The sequence below is a fragment of the Periophthalmus magnuspinnatus genome, chromosome 15 (genome assembly GCF_009829125.3).
Source record: "Periophthalmus magnuspinnatus isolate fPerMag1 chromosome 15, fPerMag1.2.pri, whole genome shotgun sequence".
Lineage (NCBI taxonomy): Eukaryota > Metazoa > Chordata > Actinopteri > Gobiiformes > Gobiidae > Periophthalmus > Periophthalmus magnuspinnatus.
Window position 1 is genome coordinate 3,684,564 of NC_047140.1, and position 23,709 is coordinate 3,708,272.

Consider the following 23,709-nt stretch of genomic DNA (forward strand, 5'->3'; position numbering starts at 1 on the left):
GCCCCCAGTGTCTGTGTACTTCGGTGTACAAATGTGTGTGTGAATGTGTGAGTGTTTCCTTCATGTAAAGCATCTTGAGCGACTCGAAGGCGGAAAAGCAGTTTAATAATCTGGTAACGAACTTTTATACACACATCTGCTCCTGTTCTTAACGTTTTATATGATATGGACTTTGTTGTTTTGTTTGTTTTTCTGCTTGTATTTTATTTTAAACAGGGCGCCCATGATAAAGCTAACCTAAATGCTCTCATTGGGTTCCCCTGAATAAATAAAGATAAGAATGAAAGAAATATAAAAATGTGACCATTGATCATTTGACCATTTACTGAGAGTTACTTTAAAACATTTCACATACATATCATTTAAACCACATATAGTCACTCGTTGCAAACAGATATCTGCCCTTTTATGCAACAACTTTTTTCTGCACACTGACTTAAAGAGCTTGTTTTTATGTGTTTTCGTAATTTTATTATCTACAATCCCTTCTTGTACTAGGCCAGTCTTTTATGACTTGGTGTTCTGAAGTATACTAAAAACTCCTGAAGTGTTCTTTTGCTCACAGTTTACCAGCCTGAGCACATTCTCCTTGAATTCAGAAGCCAGAGACTCAAGAGGAACATAAAATAGTTTCGAGTGTGTTGTCTGCTAAAGGTCAACCACCATCACAGAGCCACCACATAGTCCTACTCGATTGAATGATTGCTCTTACTAAGCTGCCAGTGTAATGAAACTGTCTCCATCTAGTGGCCAGTTCCAGTAAACATGCACATAAGGACATCTGGATAGTGTAATTCAACTAATGAAACGTAGTGAGTTACAGTAAGGGCAGATGGGAGATAAATTTGTATCTTAATCCAATCCTACCACTTATTATTGTATTTGGGTATTTCCGGTTCAAAACATCCCCAAGTGCTCAGAAAAGGACTGGTTATTGTTGATGTGGCAGCTGGAGCTGGACAGATGGTTAGTGTTTTTCCCCTTTTCTCTCATACGAAGTAAGGACTATAGGGTACAGCATGACACTACATTAAAATGCATGGAGGACGTGTGAGGCCCGGGGAGCGCTTGATCTCTTGTTAGTGGGAGGAGACGGCGCGGTGGCAAATAGAATTCGATTCTTTTCAACTAATGGGCAAAAACAGTGGAGATTAATGGGAAAATGGCACCAAGGACAGATTTGGAATGCACAGAACAACATCTCAGGAAGGAGTACACATGCAATATCATACAAATTTGAAAGTCCTACATTATTTTATTTATTCATTTACTTATTTTCCCCCAGACAGAGCACAAACTGCAAACTATAGTAAAACATATACTATTGTGGCATTTACAGTGTACAGTTATATATCTGAGTTTTGATAATACATTACCTTTTCCCAAACTCTCATACAGTAGCTCAGTGTTTGTCCACTGATCTGAAGGTTGGTGGTTCAAATCCCGCTCTCAACATAAACATCGTTGGTTGAGTGGTTAGATTCACTGACTCACAGGTTGTTGGTGCGATTCCAGCTCCCACAGATGAATACTGTCATTGTGTCCTTTGGGTGTGTGTGTGAATGTAAAGAGATTTGAGTGCCAAGAAGGTGGATGCACTATATTTACCAGTTATTTGGTTTGGTTTATTACATCTATTTTTTGTTTCTTTTACGTTATTGTTGACTTTGTTTGCACCAGACACAATTGTCATTCTTATATTCATTGGACATGGCAGTTGGCTGAATCCTCTCCCACTGACCAAACAAGAACAAAAAAAAAAAGCCAGATCACTTCGTGGGAGGATGGGTTGAGATGTCCATTCCCTTTTAGCTGTATGTTGTCCTATACACCCTTCATAGACACATGTGGGATTAACTGTGTGGTGTATAATTATACCACTCAATCTAAAAAGCTATTCAATTAGTTGTTACTGAGGCTATTATTCTTTTGTGCAAGGGAAAACGCATGCCGTCTTCAAGAAAGCCCCTTGCGTCAGCTCTGCATTGTTCCCACTCATGTTCTTTGGCTGGGAAGTGTCTTGAGAGAGAGAGCTCTATTGAAATATTGAAACGCACCTTTGATGGTCAAGCATGTCTCAAATTTAAATGATTGAGACGGCGGCCATCTTGGAGGACACTGCTTTTGATCAGAGGGCTCTCAGGCAGCTGTCTTTCTAATTAGAAGTTAACTGTGTGTCTCATGAAACTCAATAGGTTCTACTCCAAAGCATGAAGACGCACACTTTGATCCTCAGGCAAAAACATATTTACAAACCGAGAGTGGCACGTCATTGGTTCACATATGTGCATCACGGCTTAGGTTACCTTGTGTTACAATGGAGAGACTTAGTTTGTCATGAAGTAACAATTTGGAGAACTGTTTTATTGGGGGGGGTGAATTAATTTTTTAGACAGATAAAGACTTCATATTCATATTGAAACATACACAGAAACTTTTCACGTTCCTTAAAATTAGATATCTGGTTGATCATTGGTAAATAACATGTTTATTTCACCCTGGTTCTCAAACATGTTTTCTGTGTATTCTGGCCTGTACCCGATTTTTTGCTCAGGTATTTGAGCAAAATGTGTCTTACCAGAGCACGGATATATTGCATAAGCAGCTCTTGATGTCAAAATAAGTCTGCTGAGTGCTGTCTGCATGTAATTATAAAGAATTTACTGTCCAATAATCAGGTGCACTGCAATCAGTTCAGTTCAATTAACCTAAAATAGTACTTATAGCATTGTCCACGAGACAGTGGTACTAGAGAGTAGGGAGCTGCACCCAGGCTAGAGAGGTTTGACCTTTCTGCTTTGTTGTGAACGTCATCTGTCTACATGTACACCATACCTGCCAGCGACCTGCACCACTCCCCCCAGCAGTACAGTCATCTGCAGCTTAATGAGACATCAGTGTGTTCCCAGATTTATAGAAATATGACATTAAAGGGGCCTTCACTGCAGTTATCTTGTACTGCCAGAACACACGTATCCAATACAAAAGCTGCAGGAACAGTTTGATTATCTAAAGGACATGTTCTAAGATTGTGCTCACTTAATCACACCAACTGAGCCAGTACTAGTGGAACCCCCCGGTGGTCCTTTGGTGGGATGTACCAAATTGAGATGGGCACTACAAGGCCCAGTCAGCCTAATTCCACAACAACATAACAAGTCCTTCATTTTGGCCTTGTTTCAAAAGTGGACTCCTCAGAAATGACTCCAATGGCCAAATGATACTTTGTCTTATGTGAAAGAAAAGACAGCAGAGAGATCAAACCAAGACCCACTCCTCCTCTCAGTACATCACTCCCTTATTAAGTTCCAAATAGTTTGCCTCTCCAAGCTCAACCAGAGGCTGTTTTGCCTCAGCTCCGTGCCACTGAAAGCCGCTTGTCCAAAGACCCTAAACTAGCCAAGGGCTCCCAGCTAGATTCTCAAATGGAAATAAACAAACTTCTTGATGCTGGTTACATCAAAAAGTTACCCAGTGAGTCATCTAATCCATCATAAGAAACATGGTAGTGGTACCTCTGATGTCTACCTCCAGAAAATAAATGAACTAACACATGTCAGCTTTGTTACGGCCAGATCTCGCTTCAAAAGCTTTAAAATGATAACTGTCTATTCCCTGCCTTGAGTTATGTGCTGCCCTATATGATGCCCAAACTGCTCACCTTCTGAGAACTGAACTGGACCATCCCAATCCAGTCAGTGACCCTATGAACAATTCTACAGCTGTACGGTCATGGATAAGATCTGAGTCTTGTCTCTATAACATCTTTGTCAGTGCAAGGATATTTGAAATACAAAAACTGACAGATACAAACAACTGGAGATATGCTGACTCAAAGAACAGCCCTGCAGATGATATAACAAGGGGAAAACTCTCCTGGATCTGTCACAGCAGGGTAGATGGAGCCAGAGACCTGTCTTTCTCCTCCTAGACCACAGTTGCTGGCCAACGAATCCCTGTGTTCCAGTTGGAAGTGAGCCAGTACAGGAGCTCAGGAAGTCACTGTTTTGTGGCACAGTGAGATCAGTGAACATAAACTTACCTAATGCAAACAAATGTGAACTGGAATGACCTTGTGAATGAAACCAAAGCTCTGCTATATGGTGCTGAAACAGTGCTAAATGTGACTTTCAATGTGAAAGACTTCTCCTGCAACAAGTGCAGGTGGACTATTTCCCAGATGAATATGTTGTTTTAAAAGCAAATAAACTAATAAAAATAACTAATAAAAAACAGCAAACATTTACCTCTCTGAATATGACCCAGCTATTAAGCTTATTACAGATGGTGGTCAGCTCCAGAGAGCAGAACATCTTGATTGTGAAAGTCTCCACCCTGGACCCCAGTCAAACCATCACCAAAATATTAATCAAACACAGTGATGAACAATTACTTCATCCTGGTCCTGAACATGAGACGCACAGGCTAGACCCTGTGTGGATGCTGACACATTTCTACCGGCTTTCAGAAGACTTGTATCATGCAGAGGAAACCCTTTGAACTCATCTCTGATTATGGCACACATTTTAAAGCAGGGGAGGCAGAACTCCAGTGGGTGCATTTGAAGTTATGGCCCTGCATTAAAACACGCACAGCCCAGTCACAGGTATCCCAGTTTAATCTTCCATCCGCTCCACATTTTGGTAGAAGCTGGGAATGAGAAATCAAATCTGCCTGGAATGTGGCTTTGGGAAACCAAACTATGACAGATGTTGTTTTAAATACAGTGCTATTTGAAACTGAAATGATTATAAATTCCAAACCCCCAGGATACACATCTTGGCAGATCCTAATCCTGTGCCTTTGATGGGCTTGTGAGATTGCCCTCTACCACCATTTACTGTGAAAGTGATGTTCTGGCCAAAACGAAATGGTACCACGGTTAAATTCTGGCTGATTCGTCAATATCTCTCTACTTTACAGAGCCAGACAAAGTGGATGGTTAGTCCCATCGTGCAACTTGGTTTATTGGGAAAATTACTGCAACATTTCCAGAAGCAGATGGACATGTTCACAGTGCAAAACTAAGTGTTATGGGTAAAGAATACCTACAGTCTGTCTCCAGACTCATTCCTCTACCAAAACTCCCTGGTGATGATACAATTTAAATGTATTTGCTGCACATATCTGGGGGCAACTGTCCAGAACTGCATTGCAAATGTTTCAATTCATATGAACCTAAAATAGTAGTTCCAGCTTTGTCCAATAGATAGTGGTACCTGAGAGCAGAGAGCCACACCCAGGCTCCAGAGGTTTGGCCCTCCTGGCCTTCCTTCTCCAGTGCTTTTGATCATGCATCTATGAGCGTGTCAAATTATGTTGTCAATATGTATTGTCAATATGCATGAATCCTATTTTAATTAACTGCCAAACATTATTTGTTCTCATTATTATGAGTATTATTGACTATGTCACTGATGTTGACAACAACAATAGTACCAACACTGTGGAGTAAATATCATGTCCTGTCTCCTGGTGATCTGTGGGTCCAGTTTGGATCTGTATATTCACTACACCAACCATTCCAATGTCCCTGGACAGCCATTCTAGACAGTTGGTTTCAAAACTGCTTCTTCCATCTGAGATCTATCTCTAAACCGAGTGCAATGTTATCTAAATCTGATCTGGAATTGATTATTCATGCTTTTATTTCTTCTCGTTTAGATTATTGTAATTCTCTTTTTACTTTACTTTTACTTACTTTTAACAAATCTGCAGTCACTCATCTCCAGTTGGTCCAGAATGCTGCAGCAAGGCTTTTAACAGGAACCAACAGAAGGGCACACATCACTCGGTTTTATCCTCTTTACACTGGTTACCTGTCAAATTTAGAATTGATTTTAAAATTTTAGTCTTGACTTTTAGAGCTTTTAATTGACAGGCCCCTGAATATATCTCAGAAATGCTGGTTCCTTACAGCTCTGGCCGCTCCCTCCGGTCTTCGGGCCAAAACCTTTTGAAGTTCCCTAAGACCCGGTTTAAAACTCGAGCAGACCTCCTTTCAAGCAGTAGCCCCTAAGCTGTGGAATGCCCTGCCCTTGTCCCTTCGTGTGGCTGACTCTGTTGACTCCGTTAAAAAGCAGCTGAAGACACTGTTATTCAGACAAGCTATTAGTTAATTTACTACTCTTTGTCTTATTTTACCTGTTTGAACATTTATTGTTGTTGTTTTATCTTATTTTTATTTGCACTCTGTAAAGCACTTTGTGATTTTATCTGTGAAAGGTGCTATATAAATAAAGTTTACTTACTACTTACTTACTTACATTCCCAAAGTCTGCTATGACACGGCCCCCTGGCGACGTGAAGATCACACAGGGCCCCTCTAATAATATTTTACACTATATGTAAAAGAATATGCAATGTTTTCTCCTTGATTTCTATATTAAAACAATACAGGGATGTGGGCTTAAGACTAATATAAAGAAATATGAAGAAACATCTTATGTAAAGTTGATTTAAAACTCAATTTTCTTTCTTGCTTGTGTGAACAAACGGAACTGTCCCTTCAAAAGATGAAACAGTAAAATACAGTCATACAAATAGAAGAGTAAACAGTTACATTTGGCAGGAAAAACTGAGGTAACATAGTAACAGAGCTTCACTATAACTGTACCAGTACACTTCAGATTGAATTCAAAGCTATAGGGATCTGTAGTTAGTTTTCTTAATCATATTTGAAGTGTGTATAATCACTTGTAGAGAAATATCATTGTCTTTTATTATTTTGAATCTCTCTAGAGAGGGAGATGGTTCTTTCCTCTAATGTCTAATGACTGCTGCTTATATAGGAACAAAGTAGTGAAAATGTCAGTTTCCTTGAAACATTTTGCATTTCAAACTGCTTGAAAGTACTGAACTGTACTGTACAGGGATGTTCTACAGGTCTCAACAAAGGTATTCACCAACTCTATGCAAAAGGTTTAAGTCCAAAGGGATTTTCACCTCTGTGTGACATAATGCATGCACAGTGTAACATTACACTGACTGTCAGACGACAGCAAACTGCTGGTCATACACATGTACCACTCGGGTGAAATCTTTGCACGACTTACATATTAAAATAGACTCTATACTGCACACACTTCCTGATTGACAATGGGCTGGAATATGAAACAGCCCATAAGGCTTTGTAATGATCTCCCTGTGTATCGTATCAGTTATTTCAAAGTCCTGCTACTGTGACTGAGTTTGAGCATGAAGGGCTGTCTGTGAGTATCAGTCCTGTGATTAGCATTAGCACATACTGTTACTCTTAAAATACAACATGTTTGCATTATTACAGTAACTGACAGAGTAAAGGAGGTTTTGTTACACCAGTGATTTCTATGTACTAATATAGGAACTCATTCCACAAGCTTCACCAAAGCCAAGGGATTGTCACCTGACTATGACATAACATGCCATGCTGCTGAAAAGTTTTTAGAATGAACTAAATTCCACAGCAAACATGTGTAACAATTGAAAGCTCTAATCATAGTGTTCCTGATAGAAAAAATAAAAATAAAAAAAATCTTTGATTTTAGGAACAATTTCAATCAGAAGTCAAGTTTACAGTAACACCAGTGGTCTTTAGATAAAGCATCTAATCCTCGGTGGTTAGATGTATACATAGCCCCCCTTTAGCAGCAGCTGTTTTCCCCTCTGTCACTCTAAGCCTTGAGGCATTGGCACTGTCCCATAGCTCCAGCGCTCTACCGATCTTCTCTCTAATTCTATCTCAGCACTACCGCACTCAACGTCATCTCCAAAACCCCTTCCTAGGACACCGTGATCACCACTCAATTACCACTTTCCCTATTCATTCTATCTGACTGAAAATCAACACCGCCGTCTCCGAAAACGGGCTAGGACATTCCCGATACAGCTCGCACCTGCCTGTGGAGATGTTTGCAGGGGATTTCGTTTTGCTTGTTGCCACAATTAAATCTAGCTGCACCGTCCTTGGATTAGCGCAGACTTGAGGCTCAGCGTGGTGTGAAAATGGATGTGCTTGACAGATATTGTCTGTAGATAGAGTTTCATGGGGACTGGCACCTAGCATCAACGCTATGACACACTAAGTTGTTTAGCCGGGCAGGAGCGGGGCACAGCGGGACAGGTGTGCCGAGTTACTGTCTAATATGAAACCGTGGAGGTCTCTTAAGGATGAGGAAGGATTATGTAAGCAGCATTTCTGTACAATGTTGTGGTGCATCTCCATGGTTCGCCCAATGTAAACACAGCACTTTCTTTTAAGAGATAGTTATTTATGAATTCTGTACTATCCGTAGGGTTCAGGGTGAGGACAAACACGGACCGTTACCATAGAAATTAACGATTCAAATCAACTCATCAAACAGAAACTCATCTATTTTGCCACATTGAACTAACTGAGAATTTGTCTTTTCTAGTTGAGCCAAAAGCCATTATTCACGCCTGTCCCAAGCAATAAGCCAAACGCCCTCTTTGATGGCATGAAGTTTCAATTTCACTTCCCAATGCATATACGCACTGGCCAGCATCCACTCGCCATGTTTACGTTCACGTTTGGGACTAATTTCAAATGCAGCGCTCATTAGTTGGGATTAAATTTGAAAATCAATTTCAAAATTAGATAAACGTGAAGAAAAAAACACAAACAAGAAAATAAGTTGGATAATCATTTGGCCACAGTCACAAGCTGCATAAATAAATAAATGAAGGGATTTGTGATTGGTCATACTTCATATCAGTCCTCACTTGGAGAGTATCATGGTCTTTTATTATTTTATTACTTTGAATCACTCTCCAGAGAGGGACATGGCTCTATGGCCAAATTACTACCACTTCCACTACTGGCTCTGTGGTAACGAGGTAGTGAAATTGTCTGCTTCCTGATACATTTTGTGTTTCAAACTGACCTGAAGGTATTGCAATAGACAAGCATGTTCTATGTTATATATTTATTCAAGCACCAAACCTTTGCAACATACTACATCAGTTTCTACAGACATTTTGATGACAGAGGTGTCGTTACAAAATGCATGAGAGTCATTTCAAATGCGGTGTTCATCAGTTGGGATTCAAATTTTAAAAAATCTATTTCAAAATGAGATAAATGTGAAACATAGTTAACCACATATTAAAAAGAAAACAAAATATGACAGAAATTTGTCTCACTTTGAGCGTGCTGTAATCCCTTGTGTGCTTGTGGAAATGACTGCAGGGCTATTCAATGTTGCTGTGGCCAAACAAAAGCAACAGGTGGGACAGTCCCTGGCCAGACTATTGCACTGAGCCTGGATGCAGGTCAGAGGGAAGCTTATGGAAGAAATCTGTCCCCTGCAGCCTGCCCCACTCCAAATGCAACTGTTAACACATCTCTACGCCTCCAACGAGCTCCCGCTACTAATGCGTCTGTTTATTCCACACCTTCTGAAATGAGTTGTTCCCTACCATCTGTGCCCTTTATTTGAATGGGGTCAGTGTCCAGAGAGCGGGCCGGGCTTTTGCGCATTTGAAAAGGGGAAAGCCGAGGGAGTTGACATATCATGGAGAGAATTGTCAACCCTGGTTCATTGGATGAGTCTGTGTTGTGTCCGTGTGTGGGGAGAAAGTTGAGGCGAGATTTGGATGAAGCGTATCCACATGCAAGTTAAAGAAAGAGTCAAGCAACATTATAAGTGGATAATGTTGAGGTTTTGGCATTTGAAGATGGAAAATAATCTGGAAGGATTGCGTTTCTGTCATTTTTTTGTCTAGCGGAGTGGTTTTCAAGTGACGTGTGGCGGCCGGTTTTGTGTTCCGTGCTGCGGCGAGCTGATTGCGATTGGACTTTGGATATTTTGTTTGGGGACAGTGAAGGATGGAGACTTGGGATAGTGATTCAGAGGACTCGTGTGGATGGAGTGATTCTTCTCAAGAGCTGTCATCAGATGAAGAGGAAGCTGGAGTCAAATATAATAAAGAGTAATGCCATTGATTTTGTGTGAGAGAGTGAGATATCTTGATCTGTGGTTGGATTATGAATGAAATGTGTGTTCAGCCAATTTCAACAAACTTTTTATGGAGACTGGGACTGTGTCGACACATGGAATTTACAGTTAAAACAATGTTAAACCAATGGAGTGTTTTGACAGTGTTATAAATGTATTAACTGGTAGCAACCCAGCAGCTGATCAGGTTGTTCCACAGCTTTTTAGTTGTATTTCTTCATATGTTTTGCACATTTGGACATGTGACTAATCAGTTTTGGGCCAGTTATAAATGTGGACTAAAGATGCAGAAGTCCTCATCGATTATTTGAAACATTAAAGATATAAAACATAAAAAGTACTAATGACTAGAGGAACATATTTTAGCAAAACGTCCAAATGGAGTTGGGAAACATCCAAATAAAATAATTTTATGTGCGATCCCTCCCTGGATGTTGATTGACACGTTAGTCAGAAAAGCTCATAATACCACATTTGAAAGGTGACTATGCTGCATGATCTGCCTTCATTTTGCATCCACATCATTTCTTTATATTTGCCAGTTATGTAATCCAGAAGCGAGTGCACAGTAATGCAGCTTTGCTTTGTCTCCACAGAGAGGACCTCAGGACGGCCAATGTGATTGCGGCGGAGGCAGTGACATGTCTAGTCATTGACCTAGAGTAAGTAAAAGCATTCATTCTCTGCTATGTTTCTAATAAGAGCATTAGTCATGATAAATGTGCAATAAGAACACTGAGCTGCACAAAGCACTACACAGAAATCATTTGGATATTACAGGCGGCTCTGCTTTATTGGGTATTTGTGAGAAGTGAAGGTCATTTTGAATCTAAGCAAAAATAAAGGGCAATATTTTCAGAGTGATAATAAATTCTTGCAATGAATGGAGCAGATGTGTATGAAAACCAGACTGACATGGGCACCAAGGGACAAAACCAAATAGTAATGAAAGAAAGAAATACCACATGTTTTTCTCAATATCAAGACGTAAATAGAGATAGAATAATAGAGACTAGACTATTTTGTGTCTAATGGATTTAATGAGTCTCCTTGAATTTCTGAATTGCATGTTTTGGTCTCGGTGCAGATAGTTCACACATTGTATGTTTTATTTTTATATGACTGATTAATTGGTATTCAGATATTTCAACTTTTACTTATAGGGGACATATTATGTAAAACTAAATTTTAATGACACTCCTACGTCATTAGCTTACTCAGAGTTATATTTTGATTCATGCATGTTTGAGTAATCCTATACCATCCTGCAATTCAGACCAAAAAACAAAAAAAAATAAAACCTCATAGGATTCATTAATACTATGTAGCCATTTAAAAAAACAACAACCAAAAAACAAAAAAACAACACGTACATGAAAAGGTCAATATTGCAGATTTTAGTGAAAAAATAGTAAAATAAATAGCTGGAAAAAACATAAGGAACACAAAGTAAATGAATAAGTAATAAACAATAAAAATAAATAAAAAAAATAAATACATTTTCTTTAAGGCACCAAGCCAGCAAAATAAGAAAGTGTCAGTTTTGGGTTTTTTTGTATTGTGTTTAACATGAATAATTATTATTATTTTACATCACAATAACAAGCTTCACTTACAGTAACTGTAGATAATCCCTGTCAAATTGGGCCAAAAGCTGTGCAGGTTATATAAGGTGGTATTATGGTCTGGTATAGAGTAAGGTGTTAAACTCATCTCTCACAGTGCTGCTTGTGAGAACAGGGAGGTTCAGGCGGGTCTAGATCATATCAGGTTACTCGGACCTCCGTGTGGCCCCTGGGAGCCCATCCCGGCAAGCACAAATGGGACATCCTCCAAGCAGCCAAAAAACAGAGGGGCGAGCGAGTGAATGAGTCATCCCACACATGTGATTACTGCTGTCCATCAGGGAGCCTAATGTTATCACTGCCCACACAGTTAAAGCACAGGCTTTTGTTCACTCAGGTTAAAACTCTGCCTACTTGTGTCTGCGCCTCTGGCTCTGAATGTTTTTGCACTTCATTAAAGTGCAGAAACATGCAGATAAAACCAAAAAAGCAGAGAAGGAAATATAAAAATATTGGTATGGACGAGCACAAGAAACGTAAACATAGCAATAAACAGGCAAATAGGTTTGACATCAGCCAGCTCAAACCTGGATCAGGCATAAAAAAGAAAGAAAAGAAAAAAATTTCCTGTAACATAAAATTGGCACAATTTAATGACTTATATGATACAAATTAAACTCAGTTCTGTCTCTGGACCATTGGGTGTTCAGATGAATGTGTAGTTTAATAGACTAAAGAGCAGAGCTAAAAGGTAAAGAACAGATAATAGCAAGAACAAGTTGGAGAATGCCCTGCAGGGAGTCTCCGAAGAGCACAGACTGAGCAGTACACTCAAACATTACAGTGTCAGTGGGAGCAAGCCCCAGCTGAGCCCATCGTCTGATGCTTGATGAGGCTCGTATCCAGCCGCCTTCATTTTCCCTGCAATATTTAGTCTATTACACACATCATTATAGTTTTAGGGAGATATCAAGAAAGTGGTGAGTTAAGCCCCATCTAAGCCCGGTAAATGAGGCATTTGTCTCATGATGTCGATACTTGTGTAAAAGTAGCATTTTCATTGGAATCTTAAGTGCACACTTTATAATAATAATACTTAATAAGTGCAACAATTATACACACTCAAAGAGACTCTTGGTTTCATAATAAAATCTGTAGAGATTTACAGGCAAATGCTCTTTCTAACGAGCCAAAGACAAAAACATTTCGCTGTCACAGTGGTCAAGATCGTACTAAATAAGTTAAAGAATTATTCCTACACCACAATAGCTCCTGATAATACTGTGTATGTCTGAAACAATGCCACGGAATCCCAGCTCAGTCTCACTTCTCTATGGGAATTGTGAGGTCTAATCAGCCCAGTGTCTCATCACCGTCGCAGTAGGATTTCTGTTTTATAATTCATTCATTCAAATATTTATGCAGTTTCTACTTTTGTCCCCAGATTTCCCTCTCATCCCTTTCACACATTTACACCTCTTTGTGACTGCACAAAGTGGATTTGCTGTATCTAAAGCAGAGTTTCTCAAGCTGCGGGATGTGCACCAAAGTGTTACGTGGGCTGTATCTGGTGGAGATATCTGCGGTTGAGAATTTGTTAAATGAATTTTCCTTTTTGCTTTTGTCCTCCTTATGATTCATTTTTATGTAGATTTACCTTATTCATGGTTTGGTTTTGTTTTTGGTTTTGTTTTAGACCTTCTTCAGTCTCATTTTAGACCTGTTTTAATCTCATTTTAGACCATGTTTAGCCATAATTAGGCTAGATATAATCTGGTGATACTTGGAAAGCCAAATATTACCTCAGGTGCTAATTTATGTGAAAAGTTTGAGAAATACTGACATAGTATATTGAATATTGAACACCTGAAGGTTGTGTGAGGTATTATAGACTAATAATAAGGGATTTTGTAGTCCCTAAATGCTTTTTTTCCCTTTTTTCCAGATCCTTCAACAAACTGATCGGAGGGTTCGACGATAATTCTAGTAAAGGCCTAGAGGACGCTGATGCTAAAGCCAAGTAAGAACACGTTTTATTACCTCCTACTTCACAAAGCACATCCATAGTGTTGCATTATTCACTACTAACTGCTGACCTTACCCGACCCACTTTTGCCTCTAAATGCTACTAAGCAAGAACTTCTTTGTGATTATTCCTGTTCATTTTAATGGAGAATTTGGGAAATGTTTTGTTGCTTAAGTAGGTTTATTTGTGTAAAATGTTCTATGTTCATGTGCACCAACGAGTCAACACTGGTCCGATTCTTTGCGAAGCTTTAAAATTCCTTGTAATCTGTATAGAAATTATTTATTGTCAAGATCGGCAGTTGCTCGCAAAACAATACAACCTAAACAACAATGACGGCGCCCACGGCAACTTCCAGGATAAGGCGAATAAAAATAGCGAGTTAGAGTTACTATATTTTGTCCTGTTTTTAGTGGATTAAAAAAAAAAACTTAAATAAACAAACTTTTCTGAAAATTTCATCAAAATAACAACATTTAAATTAAATTATGTGTATCTGTTGTATGTCGCCTTTAACTCCGCACCATAAATACTGCCCTGCTGCTAGAGATGTGCCTTCACTATTGGAAAGCTAAAGTAGTTCAAATATAGAACAGTGTTGCCGTTTCCATAGTTAGAGACGCTGCAATGAAAACTGAACAGGTATCGCTCATTATCACTGTCAATCTTCAATGGTCCCTCACTCGTGCTGTAAATGTGCTCCGTTATGCACAAATTATCCCTGAAAATAACAGGAACATCATGAAAATAAAACACGCAGATTTCGTCCAATTTGCAACACAAAAAGCTGTTAGTTTCATTAAAAAAAATCTATTGCAGAGGTTTTGGGCTCAGGTGGTGAGGCGGTCGAGGCTGTGACCCCTGTCTTTCTGCATCCAGTATATTTACAGTTACTATGGAAACAAAAATAAAGAAACGAGCGCAGATCCCTTTGGTTCTTTGGTGGGATGTGAAAGTTCATGGCGTTTTTATATTTCGGCGTAGAGTGTCTGTGCAGTAGTCCGCTGGGAACGCTGCGAGCCAAGGTGAAATGAAACCGAAGCTTAACTAAACAGAAGGCACACGCGAGGACAGTTTATCGCAGCAAAGCGTAGAGATAAAGTGAGAAGGTGAAAAGAGGGTGAACTCAGCTGGTGTATGGGAGTCGGTCATGGTTTGCATTTTGACAGTCACGCATAGATATAATAGAGCTATTTAGATGCATTTAGACCCCTGCTGTTTATAATATGGCATATACCAAACATATAGAGTCTAAGATTTGCTGTGGTCATGTCACGTTTTATATTCAACGTTCACATGAGGGCATGACTTTTGAGAATGCCTGTAGTTTAAAATTGACCATGGCTGTGTCCGAATGTCCATCCCAGCACCTAACCCCTCATTCACTGCACAGCCCTGCACTTTTTAGCGGACTATATTGCATTCAGGTAACGTGACTCTGGCGTCTGGGTGAAAAAAAATCCGCTAAACTCTGATAAAACTTGATTTTTGTCATAAATAATGATCAGATTGCACATATTTATAGACTAATAATAACCATACACGTTTTTGTAAAGATGGATCTCACGTAAACAGATTGGATTATTCATTTTTTTATCTAAGATGTGTAAATTATCACTCTGTTAGCAGCTTAAACTAAGGTAAGTGGTGAACGCTAGCAAGTTTACACAGCAACAGTTCATGTGAAAGTGTTTTATTCATAATCGCCAATCAACCCGTGCTTCTATCTGCTTTCATTTAGTCGTTTTGTGTCCAGTTAAAGACTTGTTTTTCCAACTCTTGCAATGCATAGTGCTTTTCATTGACCAGCCTAGTGACCACTGAAGCCCACTCCTTTCCAAGGGGCCTTGTGGGAAATTCTGAGTGCACTATTTTCCCACCAGCCCCTAAATAGTGCCCTAACGAGGGAATAGTGTGGACAGACGATTTCTATGGTGGAATTTGCTTTTTAAATGTCAGATTGCAAATTTGTTGACCTTGTTTATGGTTAATATCTCTGTAATTACTGGGTTTATTCACATGAAACAAAAACTATCGATTAATATGAGTTTGTGGAGCCAGTCGCTTACATATAATAACAAGGTTCAACATTTGAGAATCATAAATTTGGTTATTTCTTCCAAAAACAGTAAAGCTCGATGGGCCCTGACTTCATCAATTTTGATATAGCGCTTTTCCACCTTCAAGGCGCTTTACATCAAGGAACCGCTCACCCATTCTCACATAATTTCATACACCAGTGGACGCAGACACTTGAGGTAAGGTGGTTAAGTGTCTTGCCCAAGGACACAACAATAGCATTCGTCTGTAGGAGCTGGAATCGCATCGCCAACTTGTGAATCAGTAGATGTGACCGCTCTAGGAATGATGTTTTTGTGTCGAGAGCGGGATTCGAACTGCCAACGTTTGTATCAGTGGACAAAGATTCCCCACAACCTACTGCAGCTATTGAATATAAATAACCAGTGAAATCTACAGAAATGTTGTACAGCGCATAATAATGACGCTACTTTTACACCGAAAGTGAGAAAAAAATGAAAAAAACAAGCCATGAAACCAGAAAGAGGACAGCTAAAGGTGTCTGTCATGGTTTTGCGTTCCATCAGCGGGGATCAGGACACCGGAGCAGAAGCAGAGGAATGGGAGAGACGAGGTGTAATGGCTGGACCCAGTGGTACATCCTGGCACCGGGCCCTGGCTCTGTGCCCGATGGACTGACTGGCACTCCGGCTACCAGCTGCCAACTGACGTCTTCAGAGAGCTGCTGTTCTGTTTCTTCAAAACCACATCTAAAATCTATTTAATGCCTCGTCATTCATTTACACGGTGTATTTTACCTATTTCCCAGTGGAATCTGGACTACGGCCATCGCGCTTTGGTCTGTTCTCCCACATTTGTCACATCAGAGACGTTTCCACCCTGATCAGGCCACATTCACCTGCTGCTCTGCATATTCAGTAACGCCACCACTGTGCAGGCCATGATGGGAAAAAAAAACTGAGCCAATTTCTTTTAATGATTACTATCCACAAATCATTACAATAGAGCCGTCAAGCCTGAGTGAATGAAAATTACTTCAACTTTTTTTGTTTCACGTGATTGAAGTTTGAGATATTAAAGGACCCATATTACGCTATTTTCTGATTATAATGTTGTTTCCTCATCACAAACAGACCTCTCAAACGGAAAACACTCTGTTCCACCTTGTGATGTCATCATGTGGCAATACAGGAAGTTCTCCACTGTGTTTTTAAACTCCATCCACTTTCATCAGAATCATTTGGATAATTTGAGCCAAACTCTACTGAACTAAACGTAAAAGGAGCTGTTAACTTGAAAAAAAACTACCACTTCATGACATCACAAGGTGGAACAGAGCATTTTGAGCTTTAGAGATGTAGACAAAGTAATAATAAAGGGTTATTCAAACATGTGTGAATGAAACAAAACACAACTCCAGGTCTGTTTTTGAGCAGGTAACAACATTATAACACGACTTAAAGCTAAAAGAGTCAGTTTTGTGTAATATAAACATAAATAACAATAGAACAACCATTTTGACACAAATTTGAACATAGAATTTTGGTGAGCGCATTCTTGCATTTCACTTTTTAACTTTTTATTTCATTGGACACAGCCAATAAGCAGCATTGTGAACAGAACCAGAGAAGCCCCATATATCTCAGTATGAGGCTGATTGTTGGCTCAAAGGTGCCTCTGTGTTCTTCACATGTTGGATTTGATCAGCAGCAGGGCCTCTCCGTGGGGGGGCGGGGGGCAACTTTGCACCAAATAAAAGCGGAAACGACAGATTCACCTGTATGCATAAAACATGTCTCGTGTTCTCAGTGGGGAGAGAATTCTGGCTGCTCGACAACAAAGCACTCTACCTAGATGGCATCTCCGGGAAAAAATCAAAACATTGAAAAACAAAATAGGGGCTGTATTTTTAGCGTTCCCATGTTAGCTCAGATTGAGACAGAACAACACAATTTGAATCATGAGTTTGGATAATGTGAAAACTATTATTCTTACATGTGCATCTATATGAAAAGAAAAAAAAAAAAAAAACTTTGCAAATTTAGGATGGCACAATGTCTTCCTATCAAACTACCCCGTATGCCCTTATCCAAAGTAAAGGTTAAAACCTCATTATCCCGCCTTTCTCTCATGAATATAAAATGTGTAAATTTGCTTTTTCCTTGTAAAGTGTTATAAAAGACAGACATGTGACAAAACACTGCTTCATGCTGTCAAGTAATAAAAACAATACTGAATGTTGCTACGATGGACATGGAGACAGGATCATATCAGTGAAGACAAATGTATTTTTTCACTGAGTCATTTTTTCTAAGTATTGAAATTGTTTTGTTTCATTCACACATGTTTGAGCAACACTTTATTATTAGTCTGTCTACATCTCCAAAGCTCAAAATGCTCTGTTCCACCTTGTGATGTCATGAAGTGGTAGTTTTGAAGTTAACAGCTCCTTTTACCTTTAGTTCAGTAGTAGATTGGCAATTCCAGGTTTGAAAGTATCCAAATGATTTTAGTGAAGGTGTACAGCGTTTAAAAACACAGTAGAGCTTTTCCTGTATTACCACATGATGACATCACAAGGTGGAACAGAGTGATTTCTGTGCAGGATTTGTGTGTTAAACATGTGTGAGTGAAACAAAACACAACGTTATAACAAAAGACGAAATTTGAATCTGTCAATGGGACAAATTTTCAGCCCTGGACTGAGGGATTACACAGACACAACTTTATAATGCCATAATATGGGCCCTAAATTATTAACCGTTGTACATTCACAAGCACAAGTAGCACATGCACATTTTGGCACAGGGATTACATCACTGCAATGATGTCAACAGTGCACTGTTACACTTTATGACACCCTTGGGTGCTACCTGACTGCTGCAGCTACATCTCAGATGGCTGTGTTATTGATAGACCATTCGCTGCACAAAAGCAATATGTACCATACCACGTCTTATTACCAGATATGATTACAGCTCAAGTCTGTTAGTCGTCAAGGTCACGGAGGGCTATTTGAGGAGCATGTACGCAGCCACGCTCTCTGGGAATTCTGACCTATATCATATTCACATTCTCAGAAGTGCTTCACGTTGTAAGACAAGGCTAAACTGTTTTTGGACAAATGACAAACAATAGCTCAAATAACAAAAGGAGGTTGAACTCTGTCAACTGGACAAAGGTTTTTAGAGGATACATTTTGCCTCTCATCGTAGTAGCTTCTTCCCTACCCAGACGGTTGAGGGATTTAAAATTTTTTTAACTTTAATATAACAAATTAAGCCAAAGCACTTATAATGATCTGTTGGATATTCACAAGAACAAATCAATACAGGCTGAAACAATAACACAGTTGAAACTAAACTAAACTAAATTATTATTATTATTATTAATATTATTGATAATAATAATAATAATAATAATAATAATAATAATAATAATAATAATAATAATAATAATAATAATAATAATAATAATAATAATAATAATAATAAAAAATGTAAAATAAAAACATACGCTGCCTGAGGTGTGTTGAGACAAGCAGATTTGGTATTGGTGTCTTTTTCTGTAAAATAGTATTACTCAGACACATAAAAATATATATGTAGCAGCCTCTCTCCATGTAGGTTATACATTACTCCTGAAAAGGGAATCGTAAGAACTGAATGGTATCGTATTCATTGCAGTTGTTGCTCCTGTAAAACGATAACCGAGCTCGCTGGTGTTTTTGTATTAGTCTAAGTGCTCAGAATATAATATGGTGCATCAATCTGTCAGCACAGGCTCCACACAGCACTTTGATTTGGACTTCAACATGCCAGAGCTCACGTTTCTCTAATGGAGGTATGACTCTCTCTGCTGGAGGAAGTCCAGTACTGCATGCCATACCAAGTTTTATTTAGTCAGTGCAATGAGCTGACAAATCAAACTTTTTATTATGTGCTTACCTGCTATCATCCTGGTTATAAAACAAAATAATAAATATGTAAATATAGATATTTTTAAATTTTCTGATTTCTCACAATTAAAGCAAAGTATTTTATTTGCAATTTTCATCCCTACAAGAAATGACTTTTTAATCTGTCCATGTTACCTTATGATATACAGTTATAGATATATTAGAGAATTCATAATATTGCTCATATAAATATATCATTTCAAGTGAACTGAAAATAACACTTTGAGTTGAAAGAAAACATAAAATCTGTTGGTTGCTTTTTCCAAACTGAAAAAGTAAATGTCATCGGCATAAGAAGCTCCAGTCTGCAAATCCATGCCCTTTTGTTTCATAATCCCACATCTTGCCTCACTGGTCCGTTATTGGTCACTTCCTTAAGCAGAGGGCATTTTGGGATTTGGAGTACTTTTTTGGCCTGCTTCCACATCACTAAAGATAAACAGTTCCCATGATCACAGCAGCAGAATCAATATAGATGCACACAAACAGTAGTGCCCCATGGAAACGCTGTGGCTTTTCTGAGAAACATTTACCTGCCTACACGTGTCGGGCTGCTGGCGTTTGACTCACTTTTTTATGGTTACTTTGCGTTCATTTAGGGGAACATGATCATTTTCACTGTGCGTCAAAGCCGACTTATTAAGGATAATTTTGCATGGATTCCTGGGCAGTGTTCTCTAAATGACTCATTGTTTATCTTAAGTTTAGATACAGACCCCAGCTGTTGCTTGAAAGAAGGCAGACACCATCTCCGTATATGGCTCTTGTTGTGGTATATTCCTCTTTCCTGGTGGGGCACGGCTGGTCGGTGTTTTGGAGTGACCCAGATAAACCCGTCCCATATCAAAAGCTGTCCTGAGCCCACTGATCCGCAGCCTAACACTGGATAGGTACAATAACCAGAGAAGACATGCGGTGTCTGGGGATAAGGATTTGGACATTGCCAGTTCTGCTGACGTCACTGTTGTAAAGAAAGAAGCAGCTCAAAAACTGGGGTGAATGCACCAGCACTCAGAAGTTTAGCCATTCTTTAGTTTCAAATAAAGACAAATGTTGACATAACGTTGGTGTGCCTGGGTTTCACTGTCTTAAAAACTTGAAAAACATAACTATTTCATTTTAAAAGTTTTGCAATAATCCAAAGTTATTCCTCATTTAAGTTATGCATTGTTCAGTGTGATTAGTTTATATTTGCCATGACAGTTAAGCAACAACTAGCATGTTAACACACTTTCTGATTTTTGGACAATCAAACGCTTTATAATTACTGCTAAATTCTGACTGTAGAGCGCACCTGAATATAAGCCACACCAGCTAAATTTGAAAAGAAAATCAATTTTGTACATATATAAGCCACAAGTTTTCATGTTGTAACGTGATATATTTACATCGAAAGATGTTTTTTAATTTTATTTTTTTTTACACCCTTTTTTTCAAACTGTATCTGAAAATCTGCAGTACAGCACCAACCGCCATCAACACAGGATGAACATACCTGCATGTTTAGAAAATAAAACAGCACCAACATGGGCCATCTGCTTTTATTTGTTCTGAAAGATTTTGTCATCTTTTTACATCGACTAAGTTCTTGATGCCTGTTCATTGATCGGTTCATTAATGCCAAGCTTTCGTGCAGTGGCTCTCTTTCTTTCTTTGATGGTCAAACTTATGTGCAGTGGCTCTATTTCCTTCTTTGATGTCAGATCCATTGCCTTTATCTCAAAAGCTGCATCATTTGCATTTCTTTGTGTGTTTTCCATGATGAGGGTGTGGCATGATGAGCAAAATGAAAGTTCAAAATCAAAACTAGTGCATTCTTCAGTGCATAATCCTTCCCCACATTTGCCTCACTTTTGCATTTACTATTAGAGAGTGCCCCCCGGTGGACATTCGCCAGGAAAAATCCATAAATTAGCCGTTATAGACCGCAGGGTTCAAAGAGTGGGACAAAAGTTGCGACGTATAGTCCGAAATTTACGGTAGATGCAAACAGCACACAGTGGAGTTATTTTTACCTCAAAAACTGCTTATGAAATGCAACTGCTTAAAAATATGAGAATAATGTGTATAGGGCCTTTAATTCAGAGTACAAGCAAAAATTCTTAAACGTTAAACAAATAACCCAGACTGCCTTTTTCCATCTCAAAAACATAACCAAACTCCATCCTCTTAATCCATGTATCATCATGTCCAGAATCGACTACTGCATTAGCATCCTTTATGTCACACCCTCAAACACTCTCAATAAACTGCAATACATTCAAAACTCCACTGCCCACCTCCTCACACACCATCCCCGTGCTCCAGAACCTCCATTGGCTCCCCATCCCTCAGCACATCCACTTCAAAGTCCCCCTCATCTCCTTCAAAGCCCTCCACAACCTGGCCCCGTCCCACCTCTCAGACCTGCTGCTGCACACCCACACTCCATCCGACGCCAACCTCCTGTCCCTCGAACCTGGCGAGACAGAGCCTTCTCCAGAGCCACCTCCACCCTCTGACTCTCTACCTTCGCAAATCCGTGACTACACTAAACTTTCCACCTTCAATAAACTTCTCAAAACCCATCTATTTGGAACCACTTGAACCACTTTTTGCCTGCTTTTATAATTATACCTATACTTGTCTTTTTATCTTTTTTTTTCTTTTTTAATGTACTCTTGCAGCGTCTTTAAATGTTTACAAAAATATATAAATCAAATGTATTATTATTAGTATTTCTGCAGTTTGAGGTTGCATGTAGCCCTCCTGGTTTAGCTGGGTTTAGGTACAGTTTAGTTTTGGTTTAGTCCTGGTTTGATCTTACTTTGTTTTGGCCTCAACCCGTCTTTGAAATCTTTGTTTAATTTGTAGTTGCTATGATAATGTTTATTTGTATGTGGCCCTTAAGTCTTCTGTTATTGTAGCGTGAAAGTTGTATATGGTGCAGTAAGGGCCAAAAAAACATGTTTTGGGAGCTGGGAGATGTGGATTGTCTATTAATCCAAGGACATTGTGAATGAACAGTAGATACATCCTCTTCACATCCTCAATAGATTAGGACAGCTGTAATCCTTTAAGATTTCCAAACAGATGAACTGAAAACGGAGTCGGATATTTTCGGATGGCTGGTTGGAAGTGGATTAGCTCATCTTTCATCCTTCATATCACATCTAATCCTGTTCCCATTCTGCTTTCTCCTCCTGGTTCTTCACCGCAGGTATGAAGAAGAGAATGCCTTTTTCTCCAACCTCAACCTGGCTGACTTCAACATCATCGACACACTGGGGGTGGGGGGCTTCGGGCGCGTCGAGCTGGTAAGGACACCAAAGACGACGTGGTACTAGAACATCACTATACAGGGTCCGTAACTGTCTTCTTTATCTGTGCAGGTTCAGCTGAAGAGTGACGAGAACAAGACGTTTGCCATGAAGATCCTGAAGAAGAGGCACATCGTGGACACGAGGCAGCAGGAGCACATACGCTCGGAGAAGCTCATTATGCAGGAAGCTCACTCGGATTTCATTGTTAGGTATGGTCAACGGTATATTTTGCACCTTCAGGTCACTCAAAGCGCATTACGTCAAGGAACCACTCTCACATTCGCACATATATTCATACACCAGTGTACGCAGACACAGGGGGCGAGTTCGCTTAAGTGTCTTGCCCAAGGAGCTGGAATCGCACCACCGACATTTGGGTCAGTGGATTTGACTGATCAACCAACTGAGCTACTGTTGTCTTCATATGACACGATCAATACAGAAAGGAACAATCACATATTCACTGTTGGTAATAAAAGCAGAAATAACTTTTGTATTTAGGGAGGAGGAAGTTTTTGATAAAATGGTAATCTTGGTTATCATAAAGTTAGCAAAAGTATCCATAAACAGTCACTTATAAAGTTAAAAAAAACAAGTTCAGTTTAAAATGGTTTTATATGTAGTGTTGTAATATTGTGCATATATAACTTAGCAAGGACACCTCCACTTCATTGCTGACATTGCTCTGTGGTTAGATATGGCGTTATCCAACTATTACAGAATTTCTCCTGCTTAAACATTATCAGTTTCCTTGGTCACACGTCTCACAGAATCAGTCTGCTATGCACTTCTCATTATATCTCGGCCAGCTTGTCCCCAGTCTGTCCTCCTTAGCCCCTGTTTATTTATTTCCTTGTGTGGA

The 23,709-nt window shown here is 39.3% G+C and overlaps 1 protein-coding gene across 3 annotated transcripts in view; it reads left to right on the plus strand.

Moving 5' to 3' along the window:
• LOC117382184 (cGMP-dependent protein kinase 1-like) overlaps window positions 1–23,709 on the plus strand; it is a 169,686-nt gene that overhangs the window by 138,885 nt on the left and 7,092 nt on the right. For 2 of the 3 annotated variants that reach the window (XM_033979277.2, XM_033979276.2), the window contains exons 8-11: window positions 10,553–10,618; window positions 13,467–13,541; window positions 22,745–22,841; window positions 22,917–23,056. In XM_033979277.2, coding sequence (XP_033835168.1) covers window positions 10,553–10,618; window positions 13,467–13,541; window positions 22,745–22,841; window positions 22,917–23,056 — 378 coding nt within the window. Of the gene's footprint in view, window positions 1–9,783; window positions 9,931–10,552; window positions 10,619–13,466; window positions 13,542–22,744; window positions 22,842–22,916; window positions 23,057–23,709 lie in introns of those variants that run through there. The other variant, XM_055227300.1, reaches the window with a different exon arrangement.